This window comes from Cavia porcellus, unplaced genomic scaffold (assembly GCF_034190915.1).
Source record: "Cavia porcellus strain 051 isolate PalLab524CR breed Dunkin Hartley unplaced genomic scaffold, mCavPor4.1 scaffold_10, whole genome shotgun sequence".
Classification (NCBI taxonomy): domain Eukaryota; kingdom Metazoa; phylum Chordata; class Mammalia; order Rodentia; family Caviidae; genus Cavia; species Cavia porcellus.
This window is the reverse complement of record NW_026947493.1, coordinates 67,418,251-67,444,718: the sequence shown is the minus strand read 5'-3', so window position 1 is coordinate 67,444,718 and position 26,468 is coordinate 67,418,251. Positions and strand designations below refer to the sequence as shown.

Here is a 26,468-nt window from a genome sequence, read left to right as displayed (position 1 = left end):
CTGTGATTCTGTCTAGCAATGGAATACTAGTTAGTAATAAGGAACAGAGTAAGAATACATTCAATCTGAGATTCTCAAAATACTGAGCACAGACACAAGAGCAAACAGATTGCACTTACATGAATTTCTAAAACAAGCAACACTGATCTCTGATTACAGAAACTGAACAGTATTTATGTAGGCAGTGGCTACCTGGAAAGGGGCATAATGAAATCATACAGAATAATGGAAGAGTTCTTTTTCTACTGGGCTGGTGCTTGCCAAATCTCATAAATTATAAATTGTCCCATTCTATTGAAGTAAATAATACCTCAATTAAAAAGTACTACTTACTGGATCCTAAAGTTTAAATAAAACCTATTACTAACAGAAATCATCTAATGAACCTTGCTATTATTAAAAACATAGACCATTCAGAAAGCAGATATAAAGCTTTAATTAATCGTGGCCATTTTTCTGACCATTTTTTATATTAGATATAAACTGTTTCATGTGTTTTCCCACAGATTCACCTTTTGTAAGACAGTGTTCCTATGAGGTACTGGATACAATACTAACATTTCTTTTAACTAGGGTACATTAAATATATCGTGAATCATCAAATATAAATACAGAAATTGAATACAGATGTTAGAAAGTTTAAATAAAACATAATTTTAATAAGCTAGATACCATGAAAGTTTACATGGATTGACATTAATTCTAAATCACATCAATGTGGCAACCAATTACTATTAAAATACAACTACTTTTAGATGAATACATTCAGATTCTAACACCCAATTAATTTCATTTCCACAATGTCAACTCCACATTTCATTTTCACTTCTACACAAAGTAGACCAGCTTCCCAACTTTTTGGAGGCTTGTAGGCCAAACTTCTTGTACGATAACAATTATCTTTATCATGGTCACAGGATGCCAAACTTGTATTTCCTATATTATATGGAATATATTCAGTATGCAACTATATTTGTATATAATATGGAACTCTCCAGTGGCGATGTTCAAAAGCAATTCAAACATTAGCTAAAGATGGGTTTTGCTACCACAATCACTATTTCATTAAAAGACAGTCTGCGTCAAAACATTTAGGAATAAATACATAGTACAGCTTTTCCCATTCCAAAATACTGCCTAAAAAACAGGTCCAAACTGACTTAACGTACAAAAATATCTCAGAAAACAAACAGCATAAGATATAATCTGAGCTGTAATTCCTAAGTCAATTTTCAATTGGAACAAATTTTGCACCCATTGATTTAATATGCATGGCCCACAGTATCCTGTAACATCTAGTTTGTATCCTGCAGAATTCTGAAAAGACTCTTCAATACTCAATTAATTATATAAGAAAAAGCTGATCATGTTTTGTATTAAACATTATGTGAATTTCAAATACAGTCTTTTTAAACAGGGGTAAGTGATGAAAATATATGCACAGCAGTACACAAAACACCATTAAACACAGGAAAATGTCATTTAATGCATATTAAGTAAACTCCCAAAAAGTCAATTTGAGTGTATTTATTTTCATCTACTTTGATACAATACTAGAAGGGACTGCATGTAATTATGGAGACTGCTGCAAACAACACTTGATGCTAGTAAGTGTTCTATTACATCAGGCATGCACAATAGTTACCTTTTATATTTCTCATGTATATATCTAACACATACATCTTAAGCAACATTATGTTTAAAGCCTTTAGGGATTTTAAAGCAAATATTTTAATGGACTTATGTCTAAGTAGGGAAAAATCACACATTTCCTCCCATCTCACTATCAAATGGTAACAGTAAGCCTTGGTAACTACCTCAAATATTTGAACTTAATCATGTCATTCTTAAAATTCTAACCGATAAAAATTCTTACCAGTACTAAGAAATATGATTTCTCAGCAGCAGTCTGCCCACTATACACGTACAGCACGCCTAATCTTTGAGGATTACGTAAGAGCAATGTACCAGATGACAATTACTGAATAAATCAGTTTCTTCTTTTTATTCTGGGTATCATTATTTCACACCAAATTGAGTTTTTCACTAAAACAAGATAAAAAAAATATTTCTCCTTTGGTTAACAGCAACGTAAGAGTAGACATAACTAAAAAGCTTTACGCTCTCAGTGTGTGGAAAAATGAAGTATTTCAATCCATTAAGAAAATCAGAGTATAGGGGAATGGGTATAGTGTATTATTCCATCTAAGAAGCATTGTCACATAATAAAAAAAACACAAATTCAGATTGCTTGGTTCATGGTCATTTATGGCTTAAAGTATTAGATCTGAAAATCACAGGCTAAAATAAACTTACGTAAATAGTGCATAGATTATATATTCAGAAAGTCATGCAATAAATGAATGTTCTCATGTACATTAGAATCTTAGTGAAGAAAGGGATCTTCAGGTGTGAATAGTAATATTTTAACAAGAAAATACACATGGGAAGATCCTGGCTTTTGGCCTATTCAAGATTATATTTGCCAGAGTCCTGATTTTTTCAGATGGTAAAAAGAAGTGTCAATGCCTTGACACCTGCAATAAGAAGCTGACTTGCCTCAAGTGTAGGTGCTGTGAGTCCAAACTAGGCAGAACCAGACACTCAGGATCTCATCACTCTGCTGCAAAGTCAGTATGAACTACCTACAGTATTAAATGGGTAAATGTTTAGAATGACTCACTAGAAATGTTTATTATGCTAGCATCTTTTAAAAATTCTGCCCTTTCATTTGAGAACTGCCAGGTAAGAAACACTCACTATTCCTGATTTTGATATGCCCCTACAACATGAGAGTTGAACTGAACCACAATGATTGTAATGTCATCTCTGTACATCCGAGCAAGTTCTTCAGGAAGACTAAGCATTTTGGACAGGCGTTCATGATCAACAGTCCCAAACTCGTTGTTGCCTACAGCATGGCGAATGAGATGGGTCGCTGCATTCTGATCCTCAAATACTGAGGACATCTTGGCTCTCCTTTCTGTTAAAAGACCATGCATCTGTCCCAGAGTCACCTTGTAGCCACCAACAGCTATTGGTTGTTGGTGATGCATACCAGTTAAGTACTCACCCACAATCTTAACCACATCATGCCTATGCATGGTCTCCCATAACCCATCTGTAGCCAACACCAAAAATTTATCCTGGGGCCTTAATCGGTGATAAGTTACCTCTGGCTCAGCAGTGAGATAAGGAGGTGTGTGGTAATTAGGAGGGATAAACTTAGTATATTCATTGTCGTTCAACTGGTCTGGGCCAGATTCTATCACTCTCTTTTGAAGGTCAATGCTCCATTTGAACTTTACATCTCCAAAAGCCCTAAAAGGCATCAGCAAGCCAAGGAGCCGATCCTGTTTCACCACACTCTTGGCCTCATTCTTCGGGTGTTCCAATTTCAGCCGTTCCACTTCTCTTTCATTCTGAGCATTGTGGTCATTAGAGAGCGTGACTGCTGACCAAGAGCCGTCCTCTTCCTGCACACCCAGCATGGCTCTGCTATCCCCAGTATTGGCCACGTGAAGGTCTACACCATCCACATGGGCCACACAAGCAGTGGCCCCAGAAAATGCCACCCGAAGCACCAGGTAATTGAGGAAAGAATTAGGATCACCAACTTGAGCCTCCAAAGAGATGTCATTATCAAGTCTCTTGAAAGCATTTATTAAAGCCTCCTTCACATCAATATCAGCTGACTCACCAGTGTTGAGGTCTATAAGCTCTTGCCAGTAAGTCCTCAAGCTGTTGAAGTACAATTTTGATGCCTCCTTACTGAAGTAATCGTTGGGGTGCTTGTGCCACTGGAGGATGGGCAGTAGTGCCCGACCACTCTCCACTGCATTTTCAATCTCTAGCAAAGTCTCATGGGGTAACAAAGAGACAGCAATGTAATAGAAGAGTCTTTCACTGACTGCCTGGGAACAAGCACACCCTGCATGGCCATCAAAAACCCCCAAAAGCATCCCTCTGGTCTGCAAGCAGGTTGCCGCACTTCTCCGGTCCTCAATGGGTGCATTTGCAGGCAGCTGATTGCTGTCAAACCCAAGGATGGAACTGACATTTTTGCCATCAAATTCTGGTACTTTGAAACTGTATTCATTAGCTTTAAGGATACTGTTGACTTGGGGAGGTGTGAGGTAAAATTTCTGTGGTGTGGAAGCGTATCTCCTCCCTTGGGTATATTGCCACCAGCTCTCTTTTGGCCTACAAAAGGTAGCATATGCTGGATGGGGCGTGTATCTCAGACGATTCTGGGAAAGGTAGGGTGATGAACAGCAGAGATGTTTGTGATGGCAGTAACATGCAGTGCCATAGATTCTGCTCACTTCACAGTTACGGACCAGCGGAAAGAACAGTTGAGTCGGTGCTGGCATGGCATCGGAGAACAGTGGCAGGCTGGAACTTCTGACTGGGATTCCTGGACAGCAAATTAAGACAGATGCACATAAAGAAAAGAGTTATACTTCAGGTTACTGAATTTATCTCTGCTTTTATAGGAAATATTTACTAAGTCAGTTTACGTGCTAAGCCCTGTGTTAGGAAGTACCATAATTTATATACATCATACACTATTTGTACAAGGTGTGTTATGATAATTAATAAAACTAATCATTCATGAAGCCTGGACTGAAAAGTGAACTTACTTTTCTCTGTATTTCTTTGTGCAGCACAAACTGTACAGAGATTTGGCCAGGAAAAGCTGAGGAAATGAAAGTTATACAACATTATGCCGCAGTAGTCTACCTGGCCAATCCTCGTCCCTCTCTATCCTTTTTGGAAAAGGTCTTAGATTTTTCACTTTTTTCAATTTTTGAAAACTCAGTTTTGAGATTTGTAGTCAACTGCTGGCATTTGATTACATGCAACAAAAGGTGTTAGGATACATCCTCAACTATGTATATTTATATGTTATTTGTAAATTATATACATGTTTATTAATATTGCATTTACTATAGCATACACGAATTCTCCACCTAATGAAATAAAAATTTCTTCCTGTACTTCAGTGAATGATCTTGCAAAGCCTACCTCTCCAAATCACCGTGCCACCAACTCACCAAGTAATCCTGGAAAATACAGTTCGCCTCAGTGAGTCTCATTCTCATACATTATACATGAACTACAGAAGCTGATGTTCTCTAAGGTCTCTTCTAGGATTCATGTCTTTATATTTGTTAAGGCTTTGAAATCAAATTCACATTTCATTTATTCATTGCTGAATTATATTGTGCCCTTTGTGATAAAAACAGTATTCTAGTAGGTCTACAGCTTTGCTAGTAACATAAATAATCTTAGTTCTAGAATTCAGTGTACTTGCTACCACTGTCCTCTGCTTAGCAGTCATAAGAGAAAGCTACAGAAATATTATTTTTAACTACTACGGACTTCAAGGGGAATTTACTTCCAAAAAAAATTGTGTCTTATGTCTTATATTAAGAAAAAGATCCGAATTTTGTCTAAGGAGAACAATCAAGAATAGTCACACAGTAGGTTTGGATTATAAAGGGGTGGCATTATAATTACAAATTTTTAAAAATCACATGACACTGAAAATAATTTGCTGGGAATTCATGTGGAAAATTTAATGAATGCAAGTCATTATCCTGAATAATATGTATGTGATTTAAAAAAACCCTCTTATTCCTCAATAACAATTTTCTCTAAATTCTTAAAATACTGCTTCAAATTATTCATTGGATTATAGACTTTAATAATATTTTAAATAAATATAGTAAACAACAAAGAATAAGGAAAATAAAATCATTTGAGTCTTATAAACTATTGTTTCCAGGGGTTGAACCAATGAAGAGAAAAATTTACAGATATCATAGTGTTAGTGATGTACTGTATTTCCATGCACCTATTCTATGAGAAATGTTAAGTGGCAAGTAGGGAAGCAGAGAAACTAAATACTGAAAAAAAAATCACTTTCTCGTTTGCTGTCATAATGTGCACTTTTTAAACCAGTTATACAGATCACCATTTTCAAGTAGTAGAAAATACCATTATTAAACTGTGCAATGTAAGAAGAAATTTGTTTATAAAAATGAATACAGGATCAGGCAATAGAAAGTAATGACCAGAATTCTGAAAGTAAGTATCCATAACTCAATAAACATCCTGGAATGCAGGTGCAAAACAGAAATTCCAGAAAACCAAGAACCTACCAGGACTAAATAACAGCACTTAAATAACAGCACTTCAAACTGAATACCTGAAAGTCATCCAAAGGTTACGGGACTGAGCCAGGAGATGTGCTCAAGTGTTGGAAAACATGACACTGGTCTCCAGATGCAAATCCTAGCTCTTTTTAGGTTTGCATGCAAAAAAACACATGAACTTACTTTTAACTGTGTAAAAAGATTTTTCTATTATTAAAAATGTGTAACAGATGTAATCTTAATAAAAATAAAATTTCCTCATAATCTCCTAAATCTCTATTTGTCTTCATCTGAAAACTTACAGGGTGAGAGGGTGATAAGTGCACAACAGGGTTTGTCTATATTATATCTAATCAAGAACAAGTCCAGCAAACCTGTTTTTTCCTTATTCCCTGTTTTGGCAATTTTTCTGCTATTATCATTGACTGCAAAACTGAATGAAGTTTGTGGCAAAAGAGCACAATTTACAGTGCAGGCGCGCTGAAGAAAATTTAAGCACTCAACTATATTTTTCCTTCAAAACAAAAGTACTGGAGATTTAAGACAAAAAAGCAAAGAGTGAAAATTTTCAGCTACATCTTCCCAGTTATTCTGAGGTTAAGCATATGGATTGAGAATCCTAATACCCCAGGCTCCTAACAAGCCTTCAAAAGACGAATTCTTAGGGCAATTGCAATTCATGAAAGCTCAGCTCTATGATTAACAAACATGATATCATATCACTACAAGTGGTATGTGCTGTGTATTCATTCCATCATACCGGATACCTTTAGAAGTCAATGTACTTTCAAATGCTCTGATTAACTATAAGTGAGCATTGAAAAACTATCTTTCTAAATATCTTCGGATCCAATAATAATGCTTACGCAATCAAAACTTTTGCTGATAAACTTGCTAAATTAAAGTAGAAGGTGCTTCATTGTGCAGTAAAAACAATGTATAATTTTTGGTGCAGTGTCAATTTTTTAAGTTATTTCTAACTACAATTTTGCTGAAGTTCCTACCCCATAATCCAGAGTCGGTCACATAATATGCAGCATCACACTCCTAGGCAGATTTGGCTAATTCTGCCAATGACTAAGAAGAAAAAATGTGCTGCAACCAGATACAGGAAAGAGCCCCATCCATTCTTGATGCGATCGGCAAAGCCTGTGCCAAGACATTATTCTATTCATCAAAAAATCTGCGGTCAAATTAATTAGAAATTGCTCTCAGTGCACCTACTCTGGAGCTAGTTTGCTTTGCAAAGCTTCTGATGCAAATGAAAAACAAATGTTAATCACTAAATGTGTCAGAATCTCGGTTTATGTAATCTGATTAAACACTGCATAAAATATTTTTTCTATTTTTCAGCATTTTCTGGAAATGCCAAGTGGTTTCACAGCTCTTGTCTTTACATGAATGAAAAACTGGTTTCCTTTAGAAAGCACGAAGCGCCCGGCCAGCACTTGTTTGATCAGTTTCCTTTGTCCCTACCTGAAAATCGCACTTATTAAGGCATCAAAGCTATCCCGCTCCAGGACGCCTTTGTCGTCGTCTTCTATCTATCTTGCTCTTAAATCCGTGCCGACACACCTAACATCATGCACACACAAAATCAGTCATCAACCTCCCTGGGTACCCAACGCAGGTAGTTAAGTGGATACCTACCAATTCGTCTGGGCCCGGGACACACACACATTCTCCTGTCATCACAACACGGAGCCGACAACATCCACAACCCGCGCGGACAGCAGCAGCGACAGCAGCACCGGCCCATTGAAAGCAAGGCGGAGATGCTCATTAGAGGCGGCGACGGCGGGGAGGCGGGAGCAGAGGAGGGGCGAGGTTTCCCGCAGCCCGGGAACGGGCTGGGAGGGGGGAAGAGGATGGAGGAGGGAGAAAGGGGTGGGGAAAAGGAAACCAAACAAATAAACCCACCCCGCCGGGGAGGCAGAGTGCGCCCCAGCCCCTTCGCGGAGCCCGGGCGCAAAGCCCACGAGCGCGCGCCATCCTCCGCCCCGTCCGGCCCCACGCGGCCGCGGATACGCCCGAACCCCCCCTCACCGCCGGTGACAGTGGGCGCGCAGAGCCCCAGGACCAGCCGGCAGTACAGTGGGCCCGGCCCGCACCGCACCCGGAGCCCACGGCAGCGCGCAGCGCCTTCACGCCCGCGCCGCAGCCCTGCACACGGCGAACACCTGGCGCCCTGGGCCCGGCCCGCGCGGCCGCCGACGGCCCGCCCTTCGCTTGCCAGCGGCCGTCGAGTCCCAACCCCGACGCCCCCTCACAACTTCGGCCTAGGGGACAGGACCCTGGACGGGGCGGCTGGGGTCTGGGAGTGGAGAATACGAACCGGGCACAGCGGAGGCCAGCCGCTTTCTCGCGACTCTCAGGCGGCGGGGCACCCCTCGGGCGCTCCCTCCCTCCCGCAGCCGCGCGCAGCTACCCGGAGCGCCGAACCCCGCCCCGGGTCGCCCGCTCAGCGCCCTTGCCCCGCCCGCGCGCTCCGGCCCAAGCGCGTCTCGTCTCCTGATTGGCTGCTCTAGGGCGAGTGGGCGGGGGAGACGGAGAGCGGGCCGCCTGCAGGGCGGGGGCGGAAGAGGCGCGCGCGGCCTGCCAATTTTGTGACGTCACGGAGGTCAGACAATCCCTTCCATTCGGAGCCCGCCGCCCGTTGGCTCCTGATGCCTGGCCACGTGACCGCGCTCGCGGGCAAGTGGAAGGTGGACCTGAGCTGGGCTTGGTGGATGCTCCCGTGGGGCGGAGGTGGCGATGACTGTGCTGGCCGCTAGCCGGGGAGGGAGGAAGCTCTGGGTTGGTCCCAGCGTCTCTGTGCGCGTGGGGCGCCGGGGACTGGCTGTTTCCCCAGCAGGCGAGCTTCCGCGAATCCCTGGCGCCTCGGTGGGGGACTCTGGAGCGCTAGGTCGGCCTGACCGCAGGTCTGTGCTTGCTGCCCCGGCTAGACTGCGGAGCGACCAGGCTTCCCGCAGTCCCTCCCAGCCTGTGATGGAAAGCGCGAATGAATTTCGAGTTTGTCTCTTGCTTCATTCATTCACCACAAGTTGTAGATGAAAGCATGAGTCGGGTGTTTTCTATCTTTTGGGGGAGGGCGCATCTCAGTCCCAGGGAGAGGCAGCTGGTCTGAACAGCTTCAAGGGGCAACTTTGATGAAAGAGTTGTTTCCCATGTAGAACAGGTGTATGGTCTCCTCCCTTGAAGGACTTTGAAATGAGTTTCGTCTGTCTCATTTGTCTTAATTGGTTGCAAGGGAAAGGAGTAGGATGCATCTTGCAAAAGTGAAAAGAGCCCTTGCAGTGATTCTCAGTGATGGATGCATTTCCCTGCCATGAGACTCAGCTTCTTCGTGTGAGCTCAAGTTAGGCTTAGGTTTGTCATTGGCCTTGCATGTGACACTTATGGCACTTCACGTACCTCCATTCAGGCTTAATGAGACAATGGCTTCTAAAAACTGCTTTACTTCCTGCCATTCATTTACAGATCCCTACTTGTGTGATACTGTCTTCTAAAAGTTTCCTTGGAGGTATCAGGTATCAGGATCACTGCACTTCTCCTACCTAATGTTAACCAACAAGTTGACCTTGATTTATAATCTTTAGCACTTTACAAACCCATAAATTTTCCCAGGTTTTGTAGACTTGATTGTCATGTTAGCGATACTGTGCAGTTCTGTTAATTCTATCTGATTTTTGTAAGAAAGGAAAAATTCTATGTATCCAAACTATTTATTTAGAAATCCTGAGTCTTTCAAGCTGCCTCTTCTATCCTATAAGTACTTTAGTCTTTTTGTTATCCTCGGGAAATTCGTGGTTAGTATTCTGGCCTTCACTCACTTTACATAGGTCCATCAGACCCATCCCACCCTCAGTTTTGCTTATCAAATGAGCTTCTTATAAATTTGCAAGTACCTTTCATTGTTTTTCATTTGCTATTATCTCATTTGTTTTATCTGGTTTTTAATTTTCCCCTTGGCTTATCGAGGCAACATAAGGTGTGGCATAGTAACTACGGACCTAGCTGGAATCTGACCGCCTTCGATTTATCTCTGCAGCCTGCTGTATGGTTTTGGACAGCCTCTACTGTGCCTCAGTTCTCTCATATGTGAGATAAAAAATAAAAGTAGGAATAACTCAAAAGGTTGTATTGAGTTGACATATATACAAACATACACACACATCTTGCTAACAAAGGTATGACTTTTAAAGACATGTCAGGTCAGTGTTTTCGATTAAGAACTTCAGAATAGGAGACCCATATCCTAAAGGACAGTATATTCTATAGCTATAGTTGTTGTTTGTTTTTGTTTTGAGACAGGGTTTCACTATGCAGTTCAGGCTGGCGCTCGTACTCACTACATGGCCTGGGCTGGTTTTCAACTCTGAGCAGTCCTGCCTCAGGCTCCTGAGTACTGGGATTACAGGTACCACCACTTCTGTCTTTAAAACTAGTGTTATTAATTGAATAAGAGTCTTGGAACCTTGGGATGTCACTTTAAATTACATGACTCTCACTACCTGTGAGGCCCTACTTCATAAGCATCGAGACCAGTTAACTGAGGCTAAGTGGATTGTTAAGAGTTCTTGCCTGAGTGTGTACCAAAGAAGTTGCTAGTAGACTTTTCTGTTGTCTATAAATGTTTTCCTAACAGTTATCAATATAGTAATGGTCTCCAGAACCTACATATCCATAGGAGATAACCTCTTCAAAGCTATCACCTTGGTAGCATACACCCTTGTTCAGAGCTCTTTTAAAGTTCTCTTTTCAAATTGTTTTCATATCTGCAAAGGTAACTCCAACTTGTACTATAATCAACTTTTTCATTTTATAGCAGAATAGTATTGATTGTCCCATCTTATTATTCTTAGTTCTGAATGATCTAGCTATTTCTTAAAATAATACCAACCTCATATTTGCCACCACTAAATATAGCCAAAAGAATTTGTCATCAAGATTGAATGCCAAAGTATTTCTGGAATCAGAATAAAACCTCTCCAAGGTGGTGGATTTGAAATAATCTTATTTAGAGGTGCAAGTTTTGTTCTCTAGTTGTAAAGTTATATAATTCAGTGCGTGCTGTAAATAAAGTTCCAGCTCTTCCACAGAGTTACCGATTGCTGGTACACTAGCAGAGGTTCCTTTGCAGCCCACTTTGACTTCCCTCTGGCATGGCCGTGTTCCTGTTTCTAGATGGACTTCCATGTGGCCACCCAAGGCACTTTGAAAGCCTTATTCATCTAGCTAAGGCCAAGGCCGTTCTTGAGTTTACTGTTCTGACCTCACAGATTGTTTTAGCCACCAAACACCTGTTGATACATCATCATTGGAAAGCGTTGAAAAGTAGCATTGAAACAACCTAAGATTGCTGTAGAGAGGGGGCAGGCGAGGAGGGAGAAGGGGCCTTCAAAAATAGTGTGATACAAAGACAGCACTAGGAAAAATACTGCTTTGTCTACACACATGCTTTCTGTGATACTAAAAACTGTGAGACAGTTCCTGGCTGTGACCCTTAACGTTTAGTCATTCTCTTAACAAACATAGAAATGAGAAAATGCTTGAGCAGATTGGCCTGCTGGTGTGGGAGGATGAATAGCTTCTTGGGGATATTGGAGGTTAGCTTGGGAAGTGCACAGATGATCCAGTAGCTTCAGTGATGCCAGCCAGGAAGCTTAAAATAGATCTGTAAGTGGGACTGAGATGCTATTAGTGTGCTGGTTGCTGACTTACTGTGGCCTTTGCCAAAATCGGCAATCAGAAGGAAGAGAGGCTAGTTTGCCACATTTCTCCTTACCTTCTGTTTTCCTATTGGTCTCAACTAGAATATCAGTGAGCAGTTAGTAAGCAAACCATCCGTGTTGAGTTGCTTCTTTAAAGTTTATTTACTTGGAACAATGCTGTAAAATTGACAAGTTATTTACATGGAAAAGGCAGAACATGTTATTGTGGTTTCCTTCAGACCAGAGGCTGTTCGAGGAGCTTTCACGTTGTCTAAATTTATATTTGAAATCTGTTATCAGATTTCAAAAGTCCGTAGACAACTGAAGGGGAAAATAAGTCAAACTTCATTGTCTCGCAAAATTAGGGAAAGAATCCTTTTGGCTGGTAGAGAGTTTCTGTTTATTCATTGACATGACAAAAAATAAGAAAAGTAGGTATCTAGGGTGGCTTAATAATAAAAGTTCAAGTCCTTTTAGTAAGAAGAATGAGTATCTGTGGATCTGAGAGTGGTACCTGCTGGTGCTTGTGGACTTACTTATGATGGTAAGTAACTTACGATGAAAATGTATTGAGTACCCCTAAATCTACTGAACCTTCTAACTTGCTAACATCATGCATTGAGTATAATTGTTTCGCCTTGTGATCATGCAGCTCACAGAGCCTCATCATGCTGTCATTGAGCCCCACTGAAAGAGAATATCATACCCCAGAACCTTAGTCCAAACAGAGGTCAAAATCCCAAATTTAAATATGGTGTCTGCTAAATCATATCAATTCACACCATCATAAAATTTAAAAATCATACACTGGACAATCATAAGGGATCATCAGGATTTCAAAAGTCCCTGTTAATGAGGATATCTTCAAAAATAAGAATGGCACGTGTAAGTGTGGGAGGGGGATGAAGAGGGCTTGGTATTATGGTGTTGCCATCAGGCAATCTGGCAAGGTTTTCATTCCATATAATTCTGTAGATTCATTCCCTGAAACACAGGGTAGAAGTGAGGGAAGGGCTCCAGGGTAGCTGAGACTTTGGGGACTGTCTAGATTGGGGTGTATTTACAATAGATGCAAGGTCGTGAGCGCCTCTGAAGCAGGTCCTGCCAATCTGTAAACTCCATCAGGAGTCCTCAAGCCATGACCTCAGAAATAGTAGCTGCTTATACTTCTTCAAAGTGACAGCTCTTTGCTTAACAGAGTATAAGATGTTCGAGGACAAGAACCATGACTCTTTTGTATACCAACGTGTATCAGGTAGTAAGTGTTTCCTTTATGCCATCTCCATTCTGAGTGCATTGCCTCAGTGCAAGATAGGTATTATCCTTATGTCCATTTCACAGGAGAGAAAACTGAGTCTCAGTAGGGGCAAATTGCCCAGGATTATATAAATCACAAGGGAGAGGACTGTCTACCCCCAGAGCTTACCCTCTAAGGCACTATGCCATAGTGACCACTACACAGCAAGTGTTTGGTAATGAATAAGTGAACTCAATTGAAATGAAGAAAAATGGAGCATACTGCCACAGGTGAATGCACTGAGAATATTTCATGAATGAATGTATGGATGAATAAACGTCACCTTTTCAAAAGATGTGATGTGACTCATGTAATTATACATTCATGGAACTACAGAATATCACATTTTCATCATGGATTTGAGGCAAACTACATCGTTAAATTTCAGGATTTCTACCCAGGCTTATTGTGTCTGTAACCAGCAATACAATTTGAATAGCTAAGTGTACCACTGCTTGACTAATTCTTGTGAGAACGTGCCAAGGTTCAGTTCTGGTTTCTCAGGAGAACCAGTTATTGCTCTAAAAGCACACTTTCCTCCGATACCAGATGTTATTTATAGATAAATATCTAATGTATTCAATTACATTCTACTGATAAACTGTAGTTCATTTTATTATATGGAGTTAAAAATCTGCCAAAACCTTTAAATTATTGTTCAACTTAAAATGCTTTTATTTTTAAGCAATATCAACTGGAGAGAAAACGTTTGTGGGGAAAGAAATGACAAAGGGGAACATTAACAATAGCAAGCCAAGCCTGGTGGCATATGCCTATAATTTTAGTACTTGGGAGACTGAAGCAGGAGGATTGTTGAGAGGCCAGCCTGGGCTACAAAGTGAATTGAAGGCCAGCCTAAACTGCATAGCAGAACGCTGTCTCAGACAAAAAAGTAAATAAATAAAAATTTAAAAATTACCCAGTAACTTCACCTTTTTTAAATCTAAGGTGTGATTAAGGATTAGGGGTAAGGTGACTGAAAATGCCAGATGATGGATGGCAAGCCATACCAAGTGTTAGGTCTTTTTGGTTTTCTATTATTGTTGTAATAGTTACCACAATGGAAGTGTCTTGAGAAAACACACATATTAGCTTTGGGTTTTGTAGATCAGAAGTCTGACTTGGGTCTCAGTGGGCTGGAGTGATGTCAGCAGGGATGTGTCCCTTCTGGAAACACCAGAGGAGAATCTGTTTTCTTTTACCATTCTCGACAGTGGCCATCATTCTTTCTTTTGGTTTGGTTTCTTTTGGGGGAGGGGTTGTTTGTTTGTTTCTTGGCTTTTTGAATCAGGGTCTTACTATGTAGATCAGGCTGGCCCTGAACTCACTTTGCAGCCCAGCCCAGGCCTTGAATTTGCAGCCACCCTCCTGCCTCAGCCTCCCAAGTTCTGAGATTACAGGCATGCACCACCCTGCCTGGCTTTGCATGACTCCTTTCTCTAATCTACAGTGAGCAGAATGATGTCTTCAAAGCATACTCAGACTCTAACTTCTGCCTTGCTTTATAACAGAACCTTCTGATTAGTTTCAGCCTGCTGTTAGAGTCTGGGATAGTCTCTTTAAAATGGACTGGTTAGAAACTTTGAATTCACATGTACCTTGAATTCTCCTTTGCCATAATCACAGGTTTTGGGAATTATGGTTTTGGGCATATTTTTTTAGGGGGAACCACAGTGCTTTTCTCTCTTTGGTATTCATTCATTTATAACTTAAGAAAACACATAGTGAAAATAAATATTCTTATCCTCAAGAAGCCTGATATTTAGGCAGAGAGCTTAAAAATGAAAATCCAAAAATGACCAGCAGTACAGGCTGGAATGTACCAATATTCAGTGCAAGGCATTCAAATTTATGTTATAGGATTTGTGGGAGGAATTACTTGGGCTTATGCGAGAGAAAAAGAGCTCACTGGAATTTGTTGGGTAGCAGTATGAAATGAGTGACCATTAACACCTCATTTCTTTGTAGTCTTATCTTTCAAAAGCCTAGGCATGTGGCATGGGCCTGTAATCCCAGTTCTGCTCCACAGACTGAGGCAGTAGAATCCCAAGAGCAGAGGCTAGCTTGTGCAAGTAAGCAAGACTCTGCTCAATGCATAGATGCTGCATACAAACACACAAACATACAAGTTGGGCAGAAAGCTTAGTGCTTCCTGTGGTCACTCACCACGACCGCGTGGGGATGAGGGCTGTGGAGGTCATGGCCTCCCTCTGTTTGCCTTGGTGATTCTCACCATACTTTGAAATAAAAAAAAATTTGCAGTGTGGCCAGAGGAAGGCTGCCAGCAGGGTGAAAAGTTTAATAATAGCATATGTGAAATTTAGGGATATTCGCGATATGGCCTTCAAATACTTCGATGACAGTCATATGAAAAGAAAGCCAGACATATCTGAAAAGCCTGGAGTTTGAAAAATGTGAGAATAAATGTGTGGAAGTTAAATGTAAGCTCAAAATGGTAACTTTATGTGGCTATCATTTTCTGGAAACAGGATTAGTTATCCATTGAGATAATGCATTTCCCGTTACTGGAGGCATTCATGCAGACTCTGCACAGCAAATGACAAGGAAATATGCTCCCAAAGGCCTTTGTGTGTGGAGCATTACATGTACACTATGATCATCCTAATGCCAGTTTCTTTGTATCCCTTGTGCCCTTTTTCTGGGTTGAACCTACCAAACTCATTTTTAACTTAAAATGTGCCTACTAAGTGTGGGTGGGGTGAGGGGATGCAGTTGGAGCTGGGGCAGTGTGACCCTCTGTAAGACTCAGTTAATTCTGTGAGCAGGAACCCAAGCTTGGTTTAGAGAAGGAGACTGACTCCAGTGAACAGGGTAACGGTGGTGCCTCCCAGGTGGGGAGCAGAGTGCAGAGGCTCAAAGAGAGACATTATTAAAACAGCCAAGACTTGGTGGTGAGGTAAATGAGAAACCATGAGAAGGGAGGTTGTTACAGCTTCATGCATGGGTGGCTGCGAGTTTATTATTGTTGCAGAAGTGAATTGGAAAAATAATGAGACTGGCCGGAATTTTCCAAAATCGCTTCCATTAAGTTTATCATAGAGAGGAGGCTGTTTTAATATTTGTGAACATAGAAAGTCATGTGTGAACGGTGAACTATTTTTAGAATTGCACCATGGTACTTACTGGCAGGACCTCACACTGAGCGGACAGAGTTGTCACCAGCCCTGTCGTCTGAGTGCGGCGGTGTGCTTGGGTGCTACACATTGTAGGTGTCAACCCAGACGCGAGAAGCAGCAGCTTGAATTCCACGCTGTGTGTGCTTTAGGGAGCATCCTGGGGAAATTCCCATCCGTGGGAACACCACAGATAATTCTATGTCTCTAAAATAACTGGAATTTTTCAAAAACGTGAACTCTGAGCTGAAAAAATAATCTACCTGTGTCTTTGTGAGTGTGAAAGGAAGTGGTAAGAGGTATTCCTCAAAATTTCAAAGACAGAATTATGTCCCAGGTATAGAGTTTGTGTAATGTATTATTTCTTAATCTCTTTCCTGTTTCTGGCTTTCTAAGTTGCTCTTCTGTTCTATTTCTCTTTTAATTTATGCTGTGTTAAGTTTTATCTATCTCTGAAGGTAGCCATAAATTCATTTTGGAGCCAAGGAAGGTAAGTACAAATGGATCTCTTTTTATATTAGTCCCTGCATTACAGATGAAGAAGCAGAGGCTCAATCTATCTAACTCACCCAAGATCACAGTCAGTGTGCTTTCTACTGCTGGATAATAAATCACTCCCCAAATTAGCTTGAAGCAACAAGCATTTACCTCGCTCAGCTTCTGAGGATTAGAAATGGGAGTAAATTAGCAGGGTGGTCCTAGCTGAGGAGCTTGTGAGGTTGCTGTCAGTGGTCAGATAGGACTTCAGTCGCCTGGGGCTGGGGAATGGCCTTCCGTTTCCTTCACAGGACAGTTGGCAGAACATTTCCATTCCTTGCTGCCTACCTTTCTCTATAGGGCTGCTCATGACATAACAGCTGACTTTCCCCAGAATGAGTGGCCCTAGAGAGAGAAAGAGTGACCCAGACAGAAGCTATGAGGTGGACGTATAATCTTGATAGTCACAAAGTCACTTCCCAGGCATGCTGGCACTTGGGAGGTTGAAACAGGAGGATCCTGGCAAGTTCAAGACCAGTCTAGGCTATGTAGCGAGTTTGAAGCATCCCTGGACTATATAGTGTGATGCTGTCTCAAAAAACAAAACAAAACAACAGCAACAAAGTCACTTCTACAACATTCTTTTGGTCACATCAACTGTAGGAAACTGGGAGAGAGGTCACAAATATGAATTCCAGCAGTACAAAGCACTGAAGGCTGTCTTGGAGTCTGCCAGCCACGGTGAATAAATAAATGAGGAGCTGAGCCTGCATGATGCCACTGGCTTGGGATACAAAGGCTTTGGATTCAAGCACGCTCCAGGTTGACACCCAGAGCTGATTCAATTCCTTTCATGCTGAGGGTGAACACCAGCAAATGTAATGATCTGTGTCTCCAGGTTCTCCTCCTGCTTACAATTGGCATCGCTACCACAATTTCACTGTAAACTTTTGTAGCCTCAAAACTCAACGCTTCTAAAGGTAAATCCAAGTCTGAACCTTAAGCCAGCAAGAAGCATTTGACATTTTGGATACCACTAAGGACTTAAAAGGATAAAGCTGAGTATACTTACATGCTCAGAGCTGGTAGCACCAGGAACAGTTGATTATAATTTTACTTCCCTGTACTTTTTCAAGGTTATAGGAAAGGTTTTGGTGATCCCACCCCTCTTAAAGGGTAATTGCTAATGTTAGGAGAAAACCCATAAAGATAATTTTATGGAACGTATTTTTACTGCACTGCTGAACACTAGCCAGATTTTGTCATGGAAATAAATCAGAGAATATTGTTTTCTTGGTTTCAGGAAATTGCTGGGCTCAATGTTCAGTTTTCAGCCCACAAATCCATGACTCACCAACAAACAACTTGGATAAATGAGCACTGAGATCTCATTTGGTGCTGGCTGCTACCTTACCTTTGACAATTCTTACTCTACTCTGCTGGGAATTCCATTTGCATTTGAAGTATGTATACACTGATGTTGCTACGTGTTTAAATACCTGCCCAAGCCAATTTCTTAGCTGAGATTGCTTCTCTAAACAATGGTGCTGACTGTTTATTACAACTTCAGTTAAATTCACAAGCCACTGCTGTGTACCGGTAGCATTTAAATAATGTTTTAACGTTATTTATTTTTTTACATCTCCAGGACTTCCTTCAATGGAGGGCCTTGTGATATGTTCATTTGCAAATATGTTGATCTATTTTGTCTAGGGAGAGAATCCTTTCTTTTGTGTTTGACTGACTTGTGTGTGCAATAATTTGATAAAGACTTTTAGAATTTTTTTTTTTTGTGTGTGTGTGTTCTAGACTTTGCTACATTCTGCAAGTGGAGAAAAGAGTGATACTCAACTTTTGTGCCTTTAAAACTTGCAGTATATCTGCTAGATATCTGCAGGAATATTATGAAAGTGTGAAGTACCAGAAGTATTCACAAAATGCTTGGGAGAGAGAGAAAAAAGAATTATTTCTGCTTGGTAGTGGAGGAGTAAAATGTCAGGAAAGACTTTCTCTTAGCTCAGGAATGATTTTCTTTTAAAAATAAAAATTCTATAAGCTGACTTCATGATTTTTAAAAATTATTTTTCCTTAAATTAGGGCACTTCCATGTATTTTCTGTTACGTTGTCCTATGCTATATGAAGTAATGATGATAATATGTGTGTTTTCTTTAATTGTGAAACGAAATGTGACAGTCTCCCCTCAGCCTGCATTTGTGTGCCTTCACTCATTTAGTGGTGGCCTAAGGGCACAGGATTGGGAGGCTGTCTGTGAATGACTGCACGTGGGATGGAATTGGAGAAAGGGGCTCCTACTGCTGGCCTCCAGCTGTTTCACTACATCTGTCTTAAGGGAAAATTAAGAAAGCAAAACTGTATGCTTGCTTTTTTACAACTGTTGCTGAGTATTTTTCTTGCACGTGTCTGGGAGAGTGTGGGGGAGAGGTGAGAAGCAGGAGAGAAAACCTGTGCCCACGGTGATGGAGCAAGCACAGTTGCCATCATGGAAACTGGTGTGGGGGAGGATTTTCCCACCGTAAAATCTTACATAGCTTAGAGTTGGAAAACTTTCACGTTTCTATATGTTGGGTTAAAATAAAGAATATTTGTGTGTAGAGTCCGCCACTTGCCATGTTTTCAAAAGGCAGATGGATAAAGCCTTTGGGTCTGTGTATCTAATAAGCCAGCAGTAATTCCCTTTTTTCAGTACTGGGGATTAAGCTTGGGGTCTTCACACTACATCCCCGGTCCCTTCCTCCACCATCACCATCTTTATTTTGAGACAGGGTCTCACGGAGTCACTGAATTGCCCGCGCTAGGCTAGAACTAGCACTCCTCACACCTCAGCCTCCCAGTGTGCTGTGGCGACAGGCAAGCACCTGCACACCTGGCTGGCAGTGACAGAATCTTTAACTCCTCTCTGCTGACTGCCTCTGCTCATTCGGTGTCCTCATTCAGCTCATATGCAGTAGCAAAGCTTTCTGTCCACGTGTGTGTGGCTCTGCCTCCAGAATTGAACTACATCTGTAATTTTAGGGAACGTGTCATCTTTGAAGAAGGATTCAAGGAGAACCACAAAGACTATATTGAAAGATTGAATAATATCAAAAAGATGTTTAAGAAGAGTATAGGTACTCCTTTATCTGAATTCTGGGGGTGGTGACCTTACAGGAACTTAATCTGCCTCAAATTCTTTTCTAACACAAGCACTTTCAGAAATGATCAAACAGTTCCTTGAAGACTGGCCAAATAATTTTACATAACAGGCTTCCTCTCAACCATGCACTTGGATGGTAACCCTTGCAGGGTCACACAAGAGGGCTGGGAGGTCACACATGCTCATTCAAATCTCCCTCTGCTTCAGCTGGGCACGGTGGTGCACATCTGTAATCCCAGCACTTTAGGAGGCTGAAGCAGGAGGATGGAAAGTTCAAGCCCAGCTTGGGAAACTTAGTGAGACCCTGCCTTAAAATAAAAATAAGGTGCTGGGGATGTGGGTCAGTGCAAAGGCTTTGCATTTGGTCCCCAGTGCCACCAAAATCAATCAATCAAAATCAATCAATACTTGATCCACCTGGTCCTACTGTCAAGGAAGAGCCTTATTAAGCCTCCGTTTCCTGCTCACTGTGGTGCAGATGATAGTTCTTACTTCACGAGACACTTGTAAGCAGAAGTAATACGCATGAGGTAAGCACAAACTTCACCTCTTATACTTTACTTTGTATTATTGCTGTTTCCTTCTGAAAGCAGTGCCCTCCCCCTGCTCTTCTTGCTTCTGTTGTTTACTGACTCATCTTTGAATCTGGAGGCCCCCAATTCCTGAGGACTAGTTGTTCTTTCAAGTTCCTTGAAACCAAAGCTCCTGGATAGAAATTTTAAAATGTGCTGATACATATTTATAGAGCAGCAGGTCATTTATTTTGATTAGCAGTTATATTGAAGCAAATTAACCAAAATTTTCTATCACAATATTTCTAGACAAAGAGAAATAATGTTAAATATTTATGCAAATGTGAAATTCTATCAATAACCCTCATACTTCCCTTGCTTCATGACCTTTAGCAGCTCAGCAGTGAAAATATTGAGAGGAGATCAACCCACCTGTGCTGACGGCTGTCTTTCTTGCTTCCTGCTTTGGAACAATACAGATCTGACACCCAGGAGCACAGTCCTAACCTATCTGGCACACAGATGTGTCCTGAAGCCTCTTTGCCCTGTAGTAACCAGCTGAGCTGTCGAACATTGAAAGAGAACTAAGAAGATCTTTTTATTCGCTATCAGGCCCTCTTGAGAAGCATATTTTGTTACTAAATAAAAAGGAAGAGACGAACATTGAGGTTACATCTCCTGTTTGGAAAGTTCAGGGGAAAGTTGAGTTGACCTAATCTCTATCAGCTGCTTTTAGTCATTAATTCACTCAACCAGTAACTATTGGATACTCAATGTGTACTAGGCATTGTTCTGGACACTGGAGATAAAACAGGACAAAGATTGTTCTCATGGAATCTGTAATCTGGTGGAAAAAAAGACAGAAAGAATTCCACAGTGACTGGGCCTTCTGATGGCAACGGGATGCCCTGAGGGGGATGTTGGGGTCTGTGTCCCTGGTAAACTGCATTTATTATTCACTCACAGACGTGTATATGTGTGTGTGTGTGTGCACATGCGTGCATGCGTGTGTTTTTAGCTGATTACTAAAACACTAACTTCTACCTAACAAAGTATTTTTGATGTCTTGAAAGTGATTGTCATAGCCCTGGAGATCTATTTGTGTCCTGTTTTCTCAAGTTTGTGTTCTTTGTGTTAGCAAAGAATATCCCACCTCACTGCAAGTATAACAGAATAAGCTATTATCTGTGATGTTCCAGCCCTGATGTACCCAGAAGCAAACTTTCATTTTACCCAATGTCAGTTTGTTATCTGAGGACTGGGGTTATTTTGCTCAATATACTGTAGCTAACTTTCAATATGTCTTCTTAGGTTTCAAAGCAAATTTTACTAAAGGTTAGCAAGTTTGGATGAGACCCAGACTTGGATAATATTGCAATGCCTGGGAAGCCATGAGAATGACTTTCACATTTCCGTAAAGGAGGGTGAGTTTTAACCTTAACCTCACTCTGCCCCTCATATAAAGCATGTGGTAAATCAAGCAGAGCATGTTAGGTGTTGTGTTTCAGTAATGGAATGATATATCAAGCCAACATTTGTTTTTAACCCTGGGTAAAGTGTATTAAATCACTAAAAACAAGTGTTCTGCCATGTGCTTCCTATAGATTATTAATTATGATGGGGAGGGAATATATGTCCACAATGGGAAGATCTGGCAGATGTCTTCTAACCAATGAACCTGACATGATCAAGGTGAGATCAATGGGCATGATCTTCTTGGTGAGAGGAAATGGGAAATACCCAGCTGGGTAGACTTCTTGCTAAAGAATATCTAACCTGAATTCAATCACAAAGTAAATAAGCAAATTTAGATTATAGGGTATGATTTTAGGTAGGGCAGTGGGCCTACTCAAAACTATCAAAGTGAAAGTCAAAAAATAAATACATAAAGCAAGGTGAGGGGAATTAAAAGAGACTGAAGAGATACTACTGCTGGGTGTTTGGATACTAGGACCCAACGTGAAGGAAAGTCCCCAGGAAAGGGAAGGAGAAAGGATGAAATATTTACAAAGGGCATTTGGGGAACAATTGATGAATTTGAATAATGTCATGTTAGTAGACAATATTTTTGGTATTAAATTCCTTGAATCTGCTTGTTAGCAAAGGAGGATGAATGCCTTTGCCAGAGGTACCAGCTAAAGTATCTTAGGTGTGAAATGCCATGAAATGTGCACCTTTCAAATGATTCAAGAAGAAAACATACTCGAGAAAGACAGAGAGGGAAACAAACATGGGAAGAAGCTTGGTGGATCAAGATGAAGGTGATCTATGTTTTCATGGGATCAATCCGTAGGTCTCAACCTTTTCCAAATAGAATGAGACAAGAAAAGTTTCTCTGAAGGAAATACAGAAATCTGCAGTGAAAGCAAAGGATGTGAGGAAATGCACAAGGACACAACTTATGTGTAAGCTTCAGAGTAATAAACCAGGGACAGTGGACAGAACTCTGGACAGAACCATGAGGGTTGTGTTCCCCCACCCCCCACCTCCTCCTCACCAGCTCCATGATTGGGGGCCCTTTGTCTACACTCTCTGTATTTACTTCCTAGTGCAGCCTAACAGTGTGCCCTGAACCGGGTGGCTTAAGTCAACAGGAATGTATTCCTCATAGTCCTGGAAGCCAGCAGTCCAAAATCACAGTGCCACATGGCCATGCTCCCTCTGGAACCTGCAGGGCTGTATACTTCCTTGTCTCTTACTAGCTTCCTGTGGCTGCCAGCAGCCCATAGCATCTTGTTGGCAGCTTCATTTCTGTCACTGCCTCTGTGGTTACAGATAGCCATTGCTCGTGCATCCCTGTCTGGTGTTTCTTCTCTTATAAGGACAACAGTCATATTGCAATAGGGCCCACCCTGACCTTGTTTGAAATTTGATTACATCTGCAACTGTGGTATTTCCAAATAAGTTCAGTCATAGAAGTAGAGTGCTAGGAGTTAAACATCTCTTTTGGGAAGACATGACAATCTCTGTCTTTGTTTCTGCAGCTCTCAAATAGACGTGGGGGAGGCGAAGGAGTTGCTGAACCAAAGTGAATACTGAGGTCCCTTCAGCTCTGTAAGTCTGGGGTTATTCACCCTCTTGCTCTAAGCCCAGAATTAGCTTTGGACAAGTGAGGAGCTCAAGGAGATGGTAAGGGGAGCTTAAGCAGTGTGGCCTTGGCAAAGCTTAATTCATGTACATTCTTAGCATAGTGGGCTGTTCTAGTTTGCTTGGCATAGTCATCTTTTTTCTTCACTTTTTCTGTGGGGGGGGGGGCTGAATGATTGCATGTCAAAACAGTCTTTAAACTGAGTTTCCATCCTGTTACCCCATAAAACTGTGCAAAATAGACAAACACTTTACATCACGAATGATTTCAGATGTTAGACAGGCTGCCAGAGGCAGCAGATTAATAAGAAAAAAAAAATCAAGACTCTTTTCTCTCTCTGTCCTTCAGGCTAAAAAAAGCCACGATAAGATGAAAGGACATTCTGTGATGAATAAGGGCAGCTGTACCTTCAAACCATTCTGGGCTCCTCCTGCTGGGTCTGCTCTGGGTATCTGGAGGAGGAGAGGCTTTGTGGGCCTCAGGGGACTTGTAAGCAGAGGAGGGGGGCATAAACAGAGATGAGAAGCTCTATACTCTTTCCAGATGTCCCTTGTGCTTCAAAGAAAACAAAACTATGTCAAAACCAGGGAAGGGGTTAGTTGGAAAGGACATTTTTTTTTGAAAGGACATTTTTCTAGAACTCCAGGCCCATACTATGACGTGAGGACAGAGACACCACTGTCCCCCCTGCATCTCCCTCCGTGTAATGCAGGATAGGTTAGTGTCCCATCGGGGACACCTCTGATTTGGGACCAATCGGCAAAAACCACAGTGAAATGAAACCATAGCCAAAAGTATACAGCACCTTTTCCTCAGCTTTCAGAAATTATTTTAATGAACAATTTTTAATCTAGTAATAATCATGTCCTTATGAAAGCCTGCTCTATCATTTGCTGTCAATGGTAGGTAAAAGCAGTGGGCATTGACACGGTGTCATTATTATTCTGGTCTTACTTTGGCATTCCTTCAGCTGTGGGAGTTATGGGTTTGTCAGCATTTCCATTACTGCTGCTTATTCCGAAGGCCTTTGTCTTAGTCACTGAAAATTGCCTTCTACTGGATGGAGTCCTGGAGGTAATTTCCTTTAGTGTTATAGCAGCTGCTTTCTTTTATGCTTGTGTGTGACTTTGCAAATGATTTTAATATCTTTTTATCAAAGAAATTAATTTGCACATAACTCTCGACTCTTTACTGCATTATAGCTCATATTCAAGCTTGGGAGAAGAATCATGTGAAGTAAAAGTTTGCAAGAACCACACAACTCAAGAAGGGGGCTGCCACGGAGGCACAGAACACAGCAAAGAGGGTGCGATGAGATAGGTGCCTGTGATCGTCAACAGTAGTTCTTATGGGTCGTGTATTGTGTGGGGGATTCACAATGTAAAAGCAAGGGGAAGAGAAGACATGGTTTTCAATTAAGAATTTAAAGTATATGTTATGCTCATCAAATCATATAATTTCAGCATCAGAAGACCTTATTTCTTATTATGGATGCTTATTCCTGTCAATCCTATGGTCCCTGCAGATTCTTATTCAATCGATGACACATTTCCTCTTCTGTTCTTCCATCACTGTATCAGTTATCTGTTGTTGCATAACAACTCAGCCTAAAACCTGAGTGGCTTAACACAGTAGCCATCGAGTAGCTCTTGATTCTGGGTTCTGAAGTTTGCACTGAGCTCAGCTATGTGGTTCTGCTAGACCCGCCTGCCCTTACTCATGGGGCTATAGCCCAGCTAATGGATGGACCAGTCAGACACTGGGTCAGCATGGATGACCACACTCACACAGTTGGTGTTGGCTTCTAATGGAGAAACCTATGTGTCTGCAGTACCCCGCGGGTTGCTGCAGGCTTTTCACTGGCTACTGAGTTCCAAAAGAAGCAAGTGACAGCTCCCTGTGCACAACTCTTCCCAAATTTGTTTGTGTCACATTTGCTAGTGTGTCATTGGCCAAAGCAAATGACATAACCAAATTCACATGCAAGGAAATAAAGACATAAGATTCTATCTCTTAGTGAAAAAGGACAGTAGCATAAATTAAAGTATACATTTTTAAAAAGGAAACTAGAGTCCCATTCCAATAGCTTCACCCAGATTCTCCCTACTATCCCATCTTGCCTGAAAAGACAGATATCGGAAGACCAGTCATGGGCCTAGCTACGCGAAGACCAGAAATTCCCAGGAAAATGTGAATTCATCCTAAGAAAAGAAAGTCACTAGACTGTTCAAGAACATGGAGTCAGTGGTTAGGACTGGGATTATCTCAGAATAGCCCTGACTGCCCCATAGAGAGCTCAGCCCTGCCCCTGTCAAATGCGTCCAACGCTTAAGGAAAAGAGGCCACAATAAAAGGATAAAAATAGGGTTTTAGGGAAGTTTCTATGAAAAATACAGTGACGTAGAGCGTGAATGGAGCATTCCTCATTTTGGATGTCTCAGCACTCAGGAGGGGCTGTACTGAGGCTAAGTCTTGACCAGAGGTGACCTGGCGCCTGAGGCAGCCTTCGGCCTTTGCTGGAAGGAAGGGAGGAATTCTTCCTTTCACCTCTGAAGTCCTCCCAGAAAGAAGTGCGGGAAACCACAGGAACTGAAGTTCTATAGAAAAATGTTTTCAGTGATCATTATCTTGACCCAGTGTCTCGCTTCTGACTGTTCTGATTAAGTGACAGAGATTAGAGTAATTTCTTGTGGATGTGTCTGCTATTCAAGTTGGGTCCAGGCAAAACGGTCAATTGTAGTTTTGTTTCCTTGTGTCTTAACCTCCCACATGGACTCTGTCTTTTTTCTCTCATCCTTATCTCCTCTGTGTTTTATTTATTAACAAAAGACTGTGCTTTCCATTAGTTGAAAAATAAATTCTTGCAGGCTTGAACTACTTCTGTGAGCTGAGAATATTTGCATTTTTTTCAGAATGACAAGTTAAAGTGA

General features: G+C 41.4%; 1 protein-coding gene and 1 long non-coding RNA gene across 14 annotated transcripts; one reads left to right on the top strand and one right to left on the bottom strand.

Moving 5' to 3' along the window:
- Positions 1-412: 412 nt before the first annotated feature.
- Pdp1 (pyruvate dehydrogenase phosphatase catalytic subunit 1) lies at positions 413-8,630 on the bottom strand. 10 transcript variants are annotated; one of them, XM_063257555.1, is made up of 5 exons: positions 8,497-8,588; positions 7,812-7,846; positions 6,215-6,306; positions 4,644-4,699; positions 413-4,417 (listed from the first exon to the last, which is right to left on the bottom strand). In XM_063257555.1, the coding sequence occupies exons 3-5, from the start codon at positions 6,223-6,225 to the stop codon at positions 2,760-2,762; spliced, it is 1,725 nt and encodes a 574-aa protein (XP_063113625.1). In that variant the 5' UTR covers positions 6,226-6,306; positions 7,812-7,846; positions 8,497-8,588; the 3' UTR covers positions 413-2,759. The 10 variants fall into 10 exon arrangements, with proteins under 10 accessions (XP_063113625.1, XP_063113629.1, XP_063113626.1 ...); XM_063257559.1 differs by lacking the exon at positions 6,215-6,306 and having other exon boundaries at positions 8,497-8,576; XM_063257556.1 differs by lacking the exons at positions 4,644-4,699; positions 6,215-6,306 and having other exon boundaries at positions 8,497-8,623.
- An 84-nt stretch (positions 8,631-8,714) lies between these two features.
- On the top strand, positions 8,715-26,419 carry LOC106025856 (uncharacterized). 4 transcript variants are annotated; one of them, XR_010050224.1, is made up of 5 exons: positions 8,715-12,419; positions 18,087-21,375; positions 21,762-21,874; positions 23,435-23,504; positions 24,741-26,419. It is a non-coding gene; the product is annotated as an uncharacterized LOC106025856 (long non-coding RNA). The 4 variants fall into 4 exon arrangements; XR_010050225.1 differs by having other exon boundaries at positions 8,715-18,246; positions 19,568-21,375; XR_010050223.1 differs by having other exon boundaries at positions 8,715-20,468; positions 20,844-21,375.
- Positions 26,420-26,468: the final 49 nt, after the last annotated feature.

Bases quoted from the DNA above. Each gene is read 5' to 3' on its own strand.
- Pdp1 (XM_063257554.1), bottom strand. From the start codon at position 7,944: ATGAGCATCTCCGCCTTGCTTTCAATGGGCCGGTGCTGCTGTCGCTGC. The intron at 4,418-7,811 runs GTAGGTATCCAC...TTTGCTGTCCAG, and splicing joins TCCCGGGCCCAGACGAATTG to GAATCCCAGTCAGAAGTTCC.